This window comes from Episyrphus balteatus, chromosome 1 (assembly GCF_945859705.1).
Source record: "Episyrphus balteatus chromosome 1, idEpiBalt1.1, whole genome shotgun sequence".
NCBI lineage: Eukaryota > Metazoa > Arthropoda > Insecta > Diptera > Syrphidae > Episyrphus > Episyrphus balteatus.
Genome location: NC_079134.1, coordinates 36,130,241 through 36,146,456, shown reverse-complemented (window position 1 = coordinate 36,146,456; position 16,216 = coordinate 36,130,241). Strand labels below are relative to the sequence as shown.

Sequence of the window (16,216 nt, the reverse complement as noted above, 5' to 3'; positions counted from 1 at the left end):
AAATAATGTTCGAAGCATTATTCTTGCGGCAAAAATTGTGACAAGGAAAAAAAAAATAACAAAATTTGAAAAAAAATGCAAACAAAATTAAGGTGGACTATTTAATAAAATACTTGGAGAGTGAAGACGAAGCAAATACAACTCAAAATCAAATAAAAAATAAAAATAATTAATTTAATTTGAAAGAAGAAAAAAACTATAAATAGAAATTACTTAGGGTAAACTGCCTTATTGTTGCCGCTCCCCATGTGATTGGCACCTTGAGTTTAAAAACCATTTACAGGTACTATTTTTATTTTTTGTTTAAAAATTCACTCTTCCCGCCTTTTTTGGCATATTCTTAGCAAACGAGATATTGATAATTACAAAAAAAAGCATTAATAAATAGTTTTATTCTATACGGAAAAGACTGCGAACTAAAGTTGGTGCGAAATTCGCTTAGAGTGCCAATGATTGGGCAGTTTACCCTATTTAATTTCTCCAACTTCAAAATTTTGTGCAGGATTAAAAAATGTTTTGTAGAGATTAAAATTGTAGAGATAAAATTTTTTTTCCCGATCTGCGTGCTAGGCTTTAACATTAATTGTTTTCCCAAAAATGAAAAACAGAAAGCCACCAATCACACGACAGCACTTGCGTATTTTTTTCGTTTTAAAATCTTTAAAAAAGCATTAATTCTTTCACAAACAATAGAAAAAAGGAGTATTTTATGAAGGAAGTTTACCACAATGGTAGCTCTTATGTATTGTGAATATTTTTAATACACACACACACCCTTGTAGATTGAGTTTCAGTGTGTCATGTCAACGATCGTGTGGCAGATAGGTCATGGGAGGATGCACCTACGTCGCTTGATAGAGAAATTACAACAACAATGGCATGATCCGTCTGAAGTTTTCTTATGTATTTCAGGGGCATATTGTGTTCTTTTGTAAAATCGTTTGGTCCCACTGATTTGAAAAAAGGTTTCAAATAAGGCCTGTACTGACAATTTTTGTTGGACAGAGTATAGCCCTGCGAGTTTGATGGTTCGACGATTCGCACCGCGATGCTAGCGAATAAGTGAAAATAGCGGTCACTAGAAAATTTTTGGCGCATTGAAAACAATAACAACAAATGTTTGTTTAGATATTCTCCAGACCAGAATTGACATTAAGCGAAAGTTCTACATACATACACGCAGTGGCGTACGTTGAGTCGCCGGGGCCCCGGGGCAAGACTAAATTTTGGGGCCCCATAGATATAAAAAACAAAGTGCGTATACGCCATAAATTTTTTTTGAAGTTTATTTTAATGTTTTAATATGTTCGTAATGCACTTTGCTATACTTAAAATTTCTATAAATTTTTTTTTAGCTTAGAATTGATAGTTTTTGGGGCCTCTATTCTGAAGTAATATGTAGGTACACATTTGATTTTCCATCATCAAACATAGTTTATTTCTTTTGGGGCTCCTGAAAAATTATTTTTGGGGCCTCAAAATTAAGTGCTTAGAGGCTCCTAAAATATAATATAATTTTTTTTTGAGCCAAGAATTAATAGGTATTGGTGCCTCTGTTCTGAAGTAATATTCAGAGCCACCAATAACGTAATGTTTTTATTTTGGGCCCGGATGTATTTATGTTGGGGCCCCTGAATTGATATTTAATTTTCCATTTGATTGTTTTGAACCACTGAAGTAATAGCTTTTGAGGATCCTCAAATAATATTTGTCATGCCATCAGAAAATTTGATGAATATTTTTGGGCTCCTTAGTAATAGATTTTGGGGCCCCCCAAATTAATATTTGATTGCCTCTCAACTAAAGGGGTTCCTGAAAAATTATTTTTTGGGACCCTTCATAGAATATATTTTTTGGGGCTTCTAAAGTAATATTCAGTAATCTATCAACAAATGTAATTTAATTTAAAAAACAATTTTTTGTATTTGTAAAGGCTTTGGGGGCCCCTGCCCTGAAGTTGTTTTTTGCTTTTTTGGGGCCCCTTATGTATTATTTGTGGTTGCAAAGATTTTTCAAGTAATATTTATTGGGGCCCTATGATAAAATTATAATTTTTCTTTTAAAAAACAATTTGTTTTTTCGGGGCCCCTGGGGTAACCTTTTTATTAAATTAATATATATTGTGTGTACCAATGCATTATACATTACACTGAATGTCATAATTTGTCTCCCTTGTATCCGAAGTGATTCAAATACATTTTAATTTACTTCGTAACTCATTTCATGCTAACAGTTTCCTTCTCTGTATTGTCTCGAGTGGGGGCCCTGGGTCGGTCGGGGACCCCGGGGCGCCGCGCCGCTTGCCCGAAGGGAGTGTACGCCCCTGCATACACGCAATACTTGTACTTTTGGCCGCTGCGCTGCTTCCACTTTGAAAATAGTGCCGTTTTACTCCTTTTTTTAACTTTTGTATCTATGGAATACACACTCTGTCCGATAAAAATTAGCAGTACAGGCCTTATGGGAGAGCTTTTTACAAATCAGTAAGACTCACAGTACACATAAAAAGGTAATATCTTCCGAACTGTTATTGGTTGCCAAATTGTCAAAATATGACAATTTGGCGACCAATGTCAGCTACCGAAATTCTTATTTCTTTAATTACAGACGAAAAACGCACAAAAACCGAAAAACCACGCACACCACTATTTTTTTAACAATTATTCACCATTTTCCGAGACGAAACACGAAGAAAATTTGTTATTTTTAAATTTATAATTTTTTCAAATAACATTTTATAAATTAAAACAATTAATCCATTTCCGGCGGCTACCAGTTCCAGTTGATCTCTGTGCATAAGGTTAAAGGGCTTAAGTCGACTTAAGCCAAAAATGATTTTTTCAATAGTTCAACAAAACAAAAAATTATTTTTATTCCATCTAGAAGTCGCATTTCAGTATTGTTAAAACGGCTTAATTCGAGCATATTTATAAATTTGCATTTGGTAAAGTGCCCTAAGTACAGGCTATTTTGTTCGGTTTATTTTGCTATGGCTTTTGTCTACATAAGCCGTTTTACTAAAATTAAATTTCGCTTTTTTTGATTAGGAAGAAAATATTAAGTATACTTAGGCCACTTTTCCAAAGCAAAATTTTATGTTAAGTAAAATTTTAATTGTACTTAAGCCGGTTTTCCCTTTTTAGTTTTTAATTTTACTGACATAAGCCCTTTTGCCAAAATAAAATCTTTGAGTTTGTTTGAACTATGTGAACATAAGAACTTTATCATTTGGAACAACGACTTAACGGACATAAGCCACTTTACCCGAAGCATTTTTTAAATATTGTTGTTTTAAATTCAAATAAGTCGTACTACGGTCAGAGTCTACTGGATTTAAAAAAATATCAAAAAGGAAAAGTGACTTATGATGACATAACCCATTATAGTTTGAGTTGTGAAAGCGTCTAATACGTTTGTTTAATAGAAATTGAATAGGTTTCAAGCGGGTAATTGTAAACGATTTAGCAATTTCACTCTTTTTGTTGTTTAGGTTGCATTTTAATGCCAAATTAAGTAAAAGGTAATTACATGAGAGCTTATAGGCATATTTTTGTATGATTTTTGCTCATATTTTACTTATTCACTAAATACTCGTAAAGTATTTAAATACATTACTTAGAGCCGAATTCATAGTCGTTGCTCAAGTCGAGATTTTTCTCAACTTAAGAAAAAGAAAAACTTACATTCAAGAATAATCTATGTATATTCGAGAAAAGCAATCTTAAATGTTTTGGGTTAGGCAAAAGTTTTGATAAGATTTGATGATTCCATTTATTCAATGTATTAGAAAATGGGTATCTATTACACAAAAATAACTCTAGGAAGAATTAATAAGAAAAAATATCCTTAAATTAAGAACAAAATTGGACAAAGGTCGATCTTTTCAAAACTACTTTATAATTTAAGTTTTTAACAAATTAAAGAAATGCAGAAAAACTGCATGGAAAAGCCCCAGTTACTCACACCATTTCAACGTTAAGAATCAGGTCATTTAAGGTTTGTTTCACTGATATATGTATGTGCCTTTCAAGATGGTGCTCCTTGTCGTAAAAGTAACCCTTAAGAAACCTAAAAATAAGAAATTTACCATGTTCTCTACTACATTTTATGCCAAAGTTGGTCTTTGGCAAATTTATTTTGTGTTATAGAAACATCGTCCACTGTCCGCATAGTAGCCTAGTAATTTTAGGCATTTTTTACCCCAATCTGCGGAAAAATTCCTACTGGGCTCGATTTTATTATAGACCTTCGTTACGGCGTTGTTATGAAGATGTGAAAAATCGACATTGATATCGCGTCCGCGTTAGAAGTTATAGAGGTCAAAAGGTCACGAAAATCAGTTTTTCGCATATATCTCGTGACCTGTTGCTCGGAGGTCAATAGGGTTCTATCGAAAATCTGTTCGTCATAAAATTATCTACAAATATTGCCTTATGCATTTTTCTGTAAAGAAGTATTGCGCTCACTTGGGAAACTAACCTTGAACCTCTGGTCCAAAAAAAAAAAATCATTCAGCGCTTTAAAACCCTGATCTGCTGACCTCATATACAGTTGTGTTCAAAATAATAGTAGTGGCTGCATCAAAAAAACATTTTTTATAATTACGGTGCTTCTACGGTTAAAAATTTAGTTTCTTTGATGTCAAAGTTTGTAACGGTCAATTACTGATAAATGTATCATAGTTTCAAAATGAAAAAGAAGGTTCCAAATAATTTTTCATTGACTTTTGGTTGTTCTTTCTAATTTGACCTGTTCAAAATAATAGTAGTTAAAGTTATTTTTGAAGAATTTAAAAGCGGTTTATAATATAGAATATTTATTTTTGGTTTAAAAGTAAGTACTCATATAATATGAACAATTTTTCAACAAAAAACGATTTGTTTCGGTTTTAATCTATTTAAAGTTCGAAGAGCAAAACACTGCAGTTCGGATAACGGAAACTTTTACGAAAGCTGCTTGAAGAAGGGAAAACCTACTTGGAAATTCAAGGTCTTATGAGGATGCTCCCCTGCAATGGTAGCCAATGCAATAAACTCAACGAAAAACCCCAAACGCGCGGTAGAAAAAGAAAAAAGACCGTCGTAGATGACAGGCGTATTGTCCAGATGAGCAAAGTTGAGCCTTCTGCATCGTCGTTTCAAATCCAGAAGGCTTTAAGCCTGGATTGCAGTGCAGTGAACATTCGGAGGCGACTGTTAGAGACTAATTTGTACGCTTGAAGTTCACATAAAGTACCGCTGTTAACAAAGAAATATGTTAAAATACTAAAATTTTCGACCCTCCATGTTTAACTTTTTCCGTCGTATACTTTGGAACATATTCCGTATTGGGTGGACGTCGGACGTATTCTGGAGATCCAGTACCACCAAAGAGGACAAATTTGCTCGCATCAGTAAACAATATGTTACGCTATTACTTCGCTGGCCAGTTTATGTAATCTTTTACAAACTGGATACGCTTTTTAACATGTTTCACAGAACTTTTCGTGGACTTCAAGCGTACAAATTAGTCTCTAACAGTCGCCTCCGAATGTTCACTGCACTGCAATCCAGGCTTAAAGCCTTCTGGATTCGAAACGACGATGCTGAAGGCTCAGCTTTGCTCATCTGGACAGTACGCCTGTCATCTACGACGGTCTTTTTTCTTTTTCTACCGCGCGTTTGGGGTTTTTCGTTGAGTTTATTGCATTGGCTACCATTGCAGGGGAGCATCCTCATAAGACCTTGAATTTCCAAGTAGGTTTTCCCTTCTTCAAGCAGCTTTCGTAAAAGTTTCCGCTATCCGAACTGAAGTGTTTTGCACTTCGAACTTTAAATAGATTAAAACCGAAACAAATCGTTTTTTGTTGAAAAATTGTTCCTATTATATGAGTACTTACTTTTAAACCAAAAATAAATATTCTATGTTATAAACCGCTTTTAAATTCTTCAAAAATAACTTTAACTACTATTATTTTGAACAGGTCAAATTAGAAAGAACAACCAAAAGTCAATGAAAAATTATTTGGAACCTTCTTTTTCATTTTAAAACTATGATACATTTATTAGTAATTGACCGTTACAAACTTTGACATCAAAGAAACTAAATTTTTAACCGTAGAAGCACCGTAATTATAAAAAATGTTATTTTGATGCAGGCACTACTATTATTTTGAACACAGCTGTACGTATGGCTGTCTTAATTTCAACTTGGCTTCATATGACTTGGCAGTGGTGTACGTTGAGTCGCCGGGGCCCCGGGGCAAGGCTAAATTTTGGGGCCCCTTAAATACAAGGAAAAAGTACGTATACGCCATATAGTTTTTTTTGTATGGCTTATTTATTTTAATGTTTTAATATGTTCGTAATGCACTTTGCTATAGTAACTAAAAATGTCTACCATAAAAGTAGTATATACTTGTACTAGGGGCCCCCAAAATTAAATATTTAGAGACCCCTAAATTGATATTTAATTTTCTATTTGATTGTTTTGAACCACTGAAGTAATAGCTTAAATAAAATTATAATTTTTCTTTTAAAAAAGCAGTTTATTTTTTTGGGGCCTCTGGGGAAACCTTTTTTTAAATCAATATATATGGTGTGGCTACCAATCCATTATACATTACGCTGAATAACATAATTTGTCTCCCTTGTATCCGAGGTGATTCAAATACATTTTAATTTACTTTGTAACTTAATTTATGCTAACAGTTTCCTTCTCTGCATTGTCTCCAGTGGGGGCCCTCGGGTCGGTCGGGGGCCCCAGGGCGCCGTCCCGCTTGCCCCAAGGGAGTGTACGCCCCTGTGACTTGGCCTTTAAGATGAAATTGCACTCCATATAACACAGCTAACAGGCTCAGGTGATAGTTGGAGCGGGAGAAAGAGTCAGTACTGATGGGCGGATGCAACCGCGGTTCATCTACAGTCGAATTAGAAGACTTTATCATTATCACGTCAAAAAGAAGCGTTCAATCTGCATATTATCACCAGATATCGAGCATGTCACTTTAAACAATGAGAACAGCTTAGATTTCTTTTTGTGTATCGCACTCTAACGTTTTAAGGCTTGGCCACACTGGAGGGTATGCGGTAGCGGTGAGGGTACTTGTATGAAAAAAATTCCAAACTGACACAACAACATTCAGGTGTGGAATTTTTTTAGTACAAATATCGTTACCGCTATACCGCATACCCTCCGGTGTGGCCAAGCCTTTAAGTAATTCATTTCTTTATTAGCTATGTTTTATATTCCTCGTTATCCGAATCAGATCATTGTTTTTGTTAGCTTTCCAACAAAAGCAGGATTTTGTTTTGTTATTGTTTCCCAAATTAATCAATGATCTGATCTGGATCACAAGGAAAATAAAACACAGCTATTCTTTAAACTTTTTATAATTATTTCAATGAAACTTAATAAAAATTTCCTAATAGAAAAGTGTCTTAACTAATTACATGGTTAAATTTATAAATAGGAATAATCTTTTTTATCAAAAAACAAAACCGACTTCCATTGATCAAAACTGGATTTTATGGTTTTTTTAATAGTTCCTATGGCTTTAACTCAACGAAATTGAAATGGGACCACACTGCAGCCACTAGCTTTCCAATACAAAAAGAATTATCAAAATTGATTGACCCTGTCCAAAGTTATGCGGTAACAAACATAAAAAAAAAAAAAAAAAAAAAATACAGACGAATTGAATACCTCCTCCTTTTTGGAAGTCGGTAAAAATGGCTTTTGAATACATAAGTACACACAAGAATTTAGAAAAAAAAGTTGTCAAAAAAAAGTGATAAAAGTGACTACTTATCGTAGTGCAATTACCAAGTGATAACTTCTCTGAATTGATTCCTTTCAAAAATGGATAAACCAAATCAGCATCCGCCAACAATCGACAATTTTTTTAAGTCTCACAAACTAGAATACCGTCCTTCTAACCAAGTAATTTGATATTTGATTTATTCTCAATGCAGAGCAAAAAATCCACTTTTGTGTTGTATTAACATTCATAGTTCGTGAGAATAGAATTGGTAAATCAGAGTTGACCGAACTCAAACAAATGAGAAAAAGTCATGGTTTCATTTTGCATTCGATAACGAAAATGAAATTGCACCTGTTCGCTGGAACAACAATTGTAAGAGTCTTATCAAATCATTTGATGGATCCACAAATATATCAGGCAAAACGGTTTGATCGAATAAAGGGAAAACTTGTCAACATTACAATGCCAAATTCAATTCATGAAAACATCACAACGATGGCTGGAATTGATTTATAAATGATAATGCTACAAGCAAATTATCGGATTCGAACTGATCAATTATATTTTACTATCAAGCTGGATGAAGAATTACTAAAAGTATTGAAAATATATGGCATTTGCAAAAAGTTTGGTAAGGAACACCAATGCCAAAACTAGAATTTAGAATATTTGTTGTAGATTCCCTGTTGCGATCAGAAACAAACAATGAACCAGATATCCAAACTAAAGGAAATCCCAATGAAGTGCTCTATTTCGACGTTGTAAATGTTCTAGCCAAACTGCTTTTCCTCCAAGAAATGTTATATCCCGATTCATCAAAAATACTTCGATGAATACCGCACAAAATCCCATTCTTTGAAAGCATAAAATTACCAAATATAATGTATAACTTATTTCAAATTTTGTTATTTTATTTTCGACAATCTTTCATTGCCCATCAGTGTTTCTTTATTTGGTTCATTTCTTCATAAAAATACTCAAATAAAATTGACTCATACTCCGCATGTAAAAAAAAAATTATTTTGAAAATTTTGATACCCCTTTCGGCGAGCGTTGCGAAAACGCAACGTAATGCTTTCATCTTACCTTACTTCAGCACTATTTTATAATATAATTTGAACCCGTATTTACCTGTAGTTGAGACTATTTAGAGAAATTATAATTTTGACTATATTTTTCAAAAGTTCAAAAATTTTACCTCAAAATTTGCAAAAACTCGAATTTTCATATTTTGTTCTATGCAAGATTCATAAAAAATTGGATCCGACTGCATCCAACCCCGTTTACATATACCTCACAGAGAAAAATATGACCACCTTAAAACTAACAGATTGCCTTATTATTTTACCTCCCATATGTTTTATGAGGAAATCTTATTAAAAGCAACGATAAAGGTTTTTCTATAAGGATTTCTTATTATTTTTATAGAGAAAATCTTATTAAAATTTGAGTGTGAATTTTTTTTTAATTTTACTGTGACTTTTAATATTCTAAGGGAATTTGTTTAAATTCAGAAACTTAGAAAATGTATGCCGTGGTCAGGCTGATATAATAACGAAGAAAAAAATAACAAAAATAATAAATATTATTAAAATCATTTTTATTTTAAGTGAATTTAAACAAATTCCCTTAGAATATTAAAATTCACAGTATATTCGTGCTGTGAGTTTTATATAGTGTCGGTAAACATCGACCAAAATAAGGCGTCTTAGTAAGGGTACGACAGATCTAACTGATGAGCCCACTGTCGTACCTGGGCGAAACGCTTTATAAATTTTTGAGTTGAGGTCACTTGAACTTTAAAATTGAATAATATTCAATCACTCCACTTAAAATAAAAATAATTTTAATAATATTTATTATTTTTGTTATTTTTTTCTTCGTTATTACATTGTGAAATTTAAATGATTAGTTATGAACGTCTTTTAACCGTTCAAAGTACCAAAGATCAATTCGTTGCATTAATTGGCAAGTGAAAAATATTTTATAAACTGTTTAAGTTTTCTAAAGAAAAAAATGTTACGCATACGCCACAGTATCCTAATAATGACATAAGCCGTGTTTTATTGGTAACTCAGTACTTAGCTTAGTAAAATTTTACACGGTAAACAACAACAAATGATTGCTAAGGATAAGCAAAAGTTTTTTATTTGTTGGTTTACAGAGAAAATTTTTTTCTTAACATATACATTTTTTACACTTCAACAGTAAAGGATTATAAAAAAGAAATAAAATTAATCGTTTTTTGATATTTAGAGCATAAAATGTTTACTCAGTAAAATACTGAGTACCAATAAAACACGGCTATAATAAGACTGATTTGCTAATTGAAAGAAATATCCCCACAAAACCTTCGGTCTTCTTTTTGCTTGAAGCTCAAAACCATTTAAAAAAATCTTTTATTCATGTTTGTTTTATTTTTTTTTACATTTCTTATAAAAATATAAAATATTAAAAAATGTTTGCACATATATTTAATTTAGGTAAATTTTTAGTAAATATCATAAATAATATTTTTGTTTCAAATTAAATCTAAATTTGCGAAACGTACTTTATACGAGAGCAAGAAACCTTTTTTCACAAAATAAGTAGTTGACCATTTTTAATCTCTTCAACGGTAAATTATGATTTTAAAAATTACTATGTTGATGCAATTTTCCATTTGTTTCTTATTGAAATCTGGTGCAACAAGTTTATTTCAATTAAGTTCAGGAGCTTTAAATTAAAATTTAAAATGAAACATTACACGTATGTACCTACCAAGTTTTTTTACCTGTTAAACGCAAACAACCGTGATTTGAGTGATTTTGAATATTTACGTTAGAAAACAAATAATTCTTTGTTTACGTACAGCATAAGAATTTCTTGGAATTAATTATAAAAAATTTTTTCTTATAACCATAGCTTAAAGTAAAATATTATCATATTTGTGATGGTGATTAATAAAAAAAATCTAAAAATTTTTATAGACAAATTTGGTTCTGTACCTACAGAAATTCTTGAAACTTGAAAACTACCTCAAAACACCTGTGAAGATCTGTAGTAGGAAGTACCATAATCTCAGTTTGAAATATTGACATGGTTGGCTTTAAAAAAATCTTACTTTTTTTGTAGGCATTGTAGAAATATGATTGGAGCGTCATATAAAAGGCGAATTGATAATGATATAAAATTGTATATATGTAGGTTGTCATTTAAAAAATGGATTTAATGGCGTTAGAAGAGAAAAGAGATTGATTGTTTTGTTTTTTTTATGAAAACTCTTTTTGTAGATGTTGTATAGACATGGTCGATTTAAATATTTTGAGCTGAACCTTTCAGATGGTATAAAATTAATTGTAGGTGGTCATACATAAAAAGTGATGGAATAAAAAGGTTATATTTTTTCGATTTTTTTTTTCAAGAAAAATGAATTGCACACATGATTTTTTTTTTAATTCAGCACTTTCAATGGATAAGAATTTTTTTTTATAATTTTAATAATAAGTTTATATTGATTCAAACGAATGTTGGTATTCTTAACTTGGGTGTCCGAGGTTCGATTCCCGAAATTGAAATTGTTTTTTTTGTTTTTATTTTCTCAATAATCGTTAATAATCGTCAATAACTAAACGATAGCTAAATAGGTCGATTTTTTGGAGAATTTATTCGTTTTTGAGTGCAATATTTGATTTTATAAAAGTGTTTAGGAATTAATTCCAATCATTGATTGCAGTTTGCAATTTGCAATCTCCACAAACAAACAAACACACAAAATAATGATTATTTTCTACACATAACCATAATGTTACAGTAAATTATTTAAATACCTACGTGTATCGAAACACTATTCGTTTTTTAAAACAAGGTATAGGCGAAATGTCTCTTGAACGGCGGCCGATGTTTAAATAAATAGTTTCTAATACTAAAACGAACGCTTCTTTGGATAGGCGAAAGTTTTGATAAAATCTGTGAGAATTATTATCAAAATGGTCATGTACACTTACATATGCGTTGGAAGCGGCAAATGATTTGTCTCTAAGTTTTCTTCTTATTCGTATCGTACTTACCTATATAATTTTTGAAAATTTTCATTTTCCAAAATCAAAATCAAAATCAAAATCGAAAAATTTTGCTATAGCTAAACAAATATGAATTTTTTTTTAATGACTTAAAAGTCAAAACTTATGCCCATGGAATACAATTTTGGAAAATGTGTTAAGTGTTTTGTTATACATATTAAAATAATTTAATCTAACATTATGGTTATTTGTATAAATTAATCATTTATATTTTTTGTTTTTTTTGTGGAGTTTCCAAATTAATAGGTGATTGGAATAAATTAACCCTCTGTAGGCACACCTCTTTTTTTGCGAATTTGGCTTATACTTTTTCATGTCGCTAGAACTTTTTTCGGTCTCACTATTTTATAGAGAAATTGATGTAGAATTTTCCGAGGAATTGGAATATTGTATTCACAATTCCAAAAAAATATATCTTCACCCTTATAGGAAACTTTTTTGTGAACACTTTTTATTTTGTTCCTGTCAAATTCGCACCCGTGTGCCGACAGAGGGTTAATAAACACTTTTAAAAAATCAAATATTGCATCCAAAAACGAATAAATTCTCCAAAAACGAGACCTATTTAGCTATCGTTTATTTATTGACAATTATTGAGAAAATAAGGATAAAAAAACAATTCCATTATCTGGAATCGAACCTCGGACACCCGAGTAAGAGGTATCTACTAAATCACCTAGCCTAGACTAACACGACTTCTAGGGATACGAAAACTTTTATTTATATAAACTACAAATACTTCCTTATTCCGTGACCTTTCTTTTTAAATAAAGTTAATCTTTTTTTGATTTGAGTCTATCTTTTCTTCTGTGTCGACGTTTCACGTGTGCTTACACGCTTCTTCAGGACTAAGAAAAATAATTCTAGAAAGCTTTAAAAACGTATAGAATAAATACTTATCTTGAATCCTCTAATGATCCCCAATTGATTGCAGTTGATTAAAGTTTAGGTTTTTTTATATCAAGCTTATATATTTTGAAAATCAATAAAAAATGTCTTGAAAAAGACGTTTTTAGAGCTTTCTAGAATTATTTTTCTTAGTCCTGAAGAAGCGTGTAAGTAAAGATAGACTCAAATCAAGATAGACTCAAATCATAAAGCCAACGAAGAAGATTAACTTTATATTACATATTTAGGAAATATTGAATTAGAATTGCCTTAAAATAGCTTTAAGGATTCTCAAACTGTTAAACGATTATCATCTATTCGATTATCGTTTTCAAAATTACGGAATGACCCCCCTGATTTTCAAATTGAAATATTTAAATATTTCAAAATATTTTTTCATATTTCTCATTAATTGAAGTCCCTGACATTCTAAGATTAAAATTGTGAAAAAAAAACCTTCCAAATCCGTTCAGTAATTAAAAAGTTATAGCCCGATGTCAACTTTTTCAGCTTTCGATCCACTGTACACCGCTGCAGCCGTAGTAGATGTTTAGCCCAGTCGAATTGAACGTTTCAAATGGAAAAAATTAGATCGTGCAATTTTTTTTTTCATAGGACGGTAAAGGTGGTCACTGAGAGCTTAAAACCAGGGGTTGAATTACGCCATACGATTTCGATCATACGTTCATTTTTAGACTACTGCTGTCTCTATTTAATCAGAAGAAAAAGAAAGAGACATATAGATTCAGTACGTTAACGTACGTATGCCGTAATTCGACCCCAGGTTTTCGGGAAAAACGAGCTTGAACCAAAGCCGCCATCTTGGATTTAAGAAAAAAAAAAAACAAGTTCTAGTGAATAACTCGGTCATTTCTGATTTTTGACAAAAATTATATGGGTATAACTTGTAGAAAATTTTATTTTGTACAACTTTTATCTTAATAGTTTTTTCTGTGTGACCAATATTTTTCCAGTTAATTTGAAAAAAAAACTATTCTCTTACTCAGCTTAAACGTTATACCTGCTTTGAGTATAAATTTTTAGATCAACACAATATGGGAGTGTTTTTATATGTTTTTGGGGATGATAAATCTAGCACTAGCTGCAATGTTAGTTTTTGCAAATTCCTATAATTTTGTTAACAAAAGGAACTATATCAAAATCGGTAAGTGTCATTTAAAAAAAAAAACGAGTAAATATTATAATTGATGTCTAGCAAGACAACAAAGTCTTTGAATTTTTTTATTTATTAATTAATGCCTGAGATAAGACCAATTGTTTATAACTCTCTCTCTCTCTCTCTTTTAATCTTTTATTGTTGTTGTCTTGCTAGACATCAATTATAATATTTACCCGTTTTTTTTTTTAATGACACCGATTTTGAAATAGTTCCTTTTGTTAACAAAATTATAGGATTTTGCAAAAAACTAACATTGCAGCTTTTTTTCAAATTAACTCGAAAAATATTGGTCACACAGAAAAAATTATTAAGATAAAAGTTATAGAAAATAAAATTTTCTACAAGTTTTAGCTATATCATCTTTGTCAAAAATCATTAATGGCCGAGTTATTCACTAAAACTTGTTTTTTCTTAAATCCAAGATGGCGGCTTTGGCTCGAGCTTGATTTTCCCGAAAAACTGGTTTTAAGCTTTCAGTGACCCCCTCTACCGTCCTATGAAAAAAATTACACGATCTAATTTTTTCCATTTCCGACTGGGCTAGTTGTGATCTAAGCTTTCAATAGCCTTAAATCGGTCCGTATTCCAAGGCTTGTAGTCATATTCACCGGGCAGTTAATTTGAAAACATTTAGAACCCAAAAAAAAAAAACATACACGGCTTAATACAACGTTTAAATATTCACTTAACGTCTCTCAAATATTTTTCCACAAATCACTAATTAACCAAGAGATGACGTGTTGGCTCCAACATAATTACACGCATTGCACAAAGCTCCAATTAATTTAAATTAAACATCAACCACATTAACTCTCATGTCAAACAAACACATAGAAAACTTAAAAATCAATGAATACCTATTTTCAAAAAAAAAAAGAACGACTAACTATAACATTGCCTTCGCATCAATCGTAATTACAAAAAGCACCATTTACTCCCTTCATCTACTCCATCGTCTCTATAAACCCCCATCGTATAATAGCCCCCAGGTCTCCTCCTATACCAAATCTCAATCTAGTCCTAATTGGATACATTCAATTAGAAAATAATTTGCATCAATCCCCGCCCGTTTATATAAATAGTTGATTATATAAATATATATAAATGTTAAAAGTTGAATAGCTATATATAAAATTACTCACCCTTAATGGCTTTCTTCAAAGTTATCAAACTGGTGCGAATGGTTCCAAGTAAAACATTAAAGCGCACCATTTCCTGCACCAACACTGTATTCATACTCTGATGATAGCTTGTTGGATATTTAGCTAACGCAGCATCACGATCAAAGTCTTCAGGAAGCTTCATTAGAATATCTGAGGCTACATTAATTACCAGTTCTTCAGGTGTTGCTGTAGCAGCACCATCATTCCCGGTCCCGCTAGCAGTTGTTGTTGTTGTGTCCTGTGTGAGGATGAATGAAATGGAAATATCAAGGGATAGGAATTCAGGACATTTAGGAACATTAGGTAAATGAAGGTTTTCGGGAAATTTCCTGGATAAGCTTTCAATGTAAATTGCCTGCTGTGTCAGGGATTTCTTTGTTTTATTAGCATCATCCAACAGCACCACCACACCCAGCATTCAGTTGTATGTATGTTTTTTTTTTTGAAAAAGCCCATCAAATGGAAAAAGGACGAGAGAGGACGATATGAAAAACCAAAATGGAGGCGCAAAGTGCGAAGAATAAATTGAAAAGTTAGCACTAACGAACAAACGAACAAACGAACAGGCATCACACAACGAACAAAGGTTAATTATGCCTGATTGTATTGTGTATCTGTGTATGTATATAAACTTACCCGTTGAGCTGCGAGGTCCTTTATTTATTCGCGTTTACAAAATGGTGCGTTTTTTAGCGGGGCAAAAACAAAGAGATTGGGGTTTTAACGAAAGGAAATACAATCAAATATTAAAATTTCTCTTTAAATGGTTAATTAACTTTTTGTAAAGATATATAAAATCATGCCGGTATAAGCAGGTAGGTAGGTTTACCTAAAGCCTATATAAATCAGGTGTATTTACTTACCACTCGATCCTTAGTTTTGTAAGCAGCAATTATGGAGAGAAAAAAAGGGATTTTCAATTAAAATGTTGTATTGAATTTAAGTGTGCATGTTAAAATTAATATTTGATAAAAGGATGGATGTCTTAGTTAGATAAGTTTATTTTCTACCCAAAGACTAATGATTAAGAATTTTTAGTGATATCTTACGCTAAATTAAATGTGATAACTTAAAAAAATTTGACGAGAAAAGGGAGGAGAAATTATGAAAATAGTGGGATTTTCTATTTTGTATTTGTTTTCTTCTATAAAGAGCGTAAATTCAAGGTTTCATGTGTTATGTC

At 31.7% G+C, this 16,216-nt stretch overlaps 1 protein-coding gene and 1 long non-coding RNA gene across 2 annotated transcripts in view; one reads left to right on the top strand and one right to left on the bottom strand.

Moving 5' to 3' along the window:
• LOC129915456 (dynein axonemal heavy chain 7) overlaps positions 1–16,216 on the bottom strand; it is a 119,538-nt gene that overhangs the window by 25,113 nt on the left and 78,209 nt on the right. The window contains exon 28 of the mRNA XM_055995014.1: positions 15,013–15,406. Within this exon, the coding sequence (XP_055850989.1) occupies positions 15,013–15,406 (394 nt within the window). The remainder of the gene's footprint in view (positions 1–15,012; positions 15,407–16,216) is intronic.
• The window catches only part of LOC129915738 (uncharacterized), a 279,418-nt gene that overhangs the window by 196,074 nt on the left and 67,128 nt on the right, over positions 1–16,216 (top strand). The gene's annotated exons all lie outside the window — the stretch shown is intronic.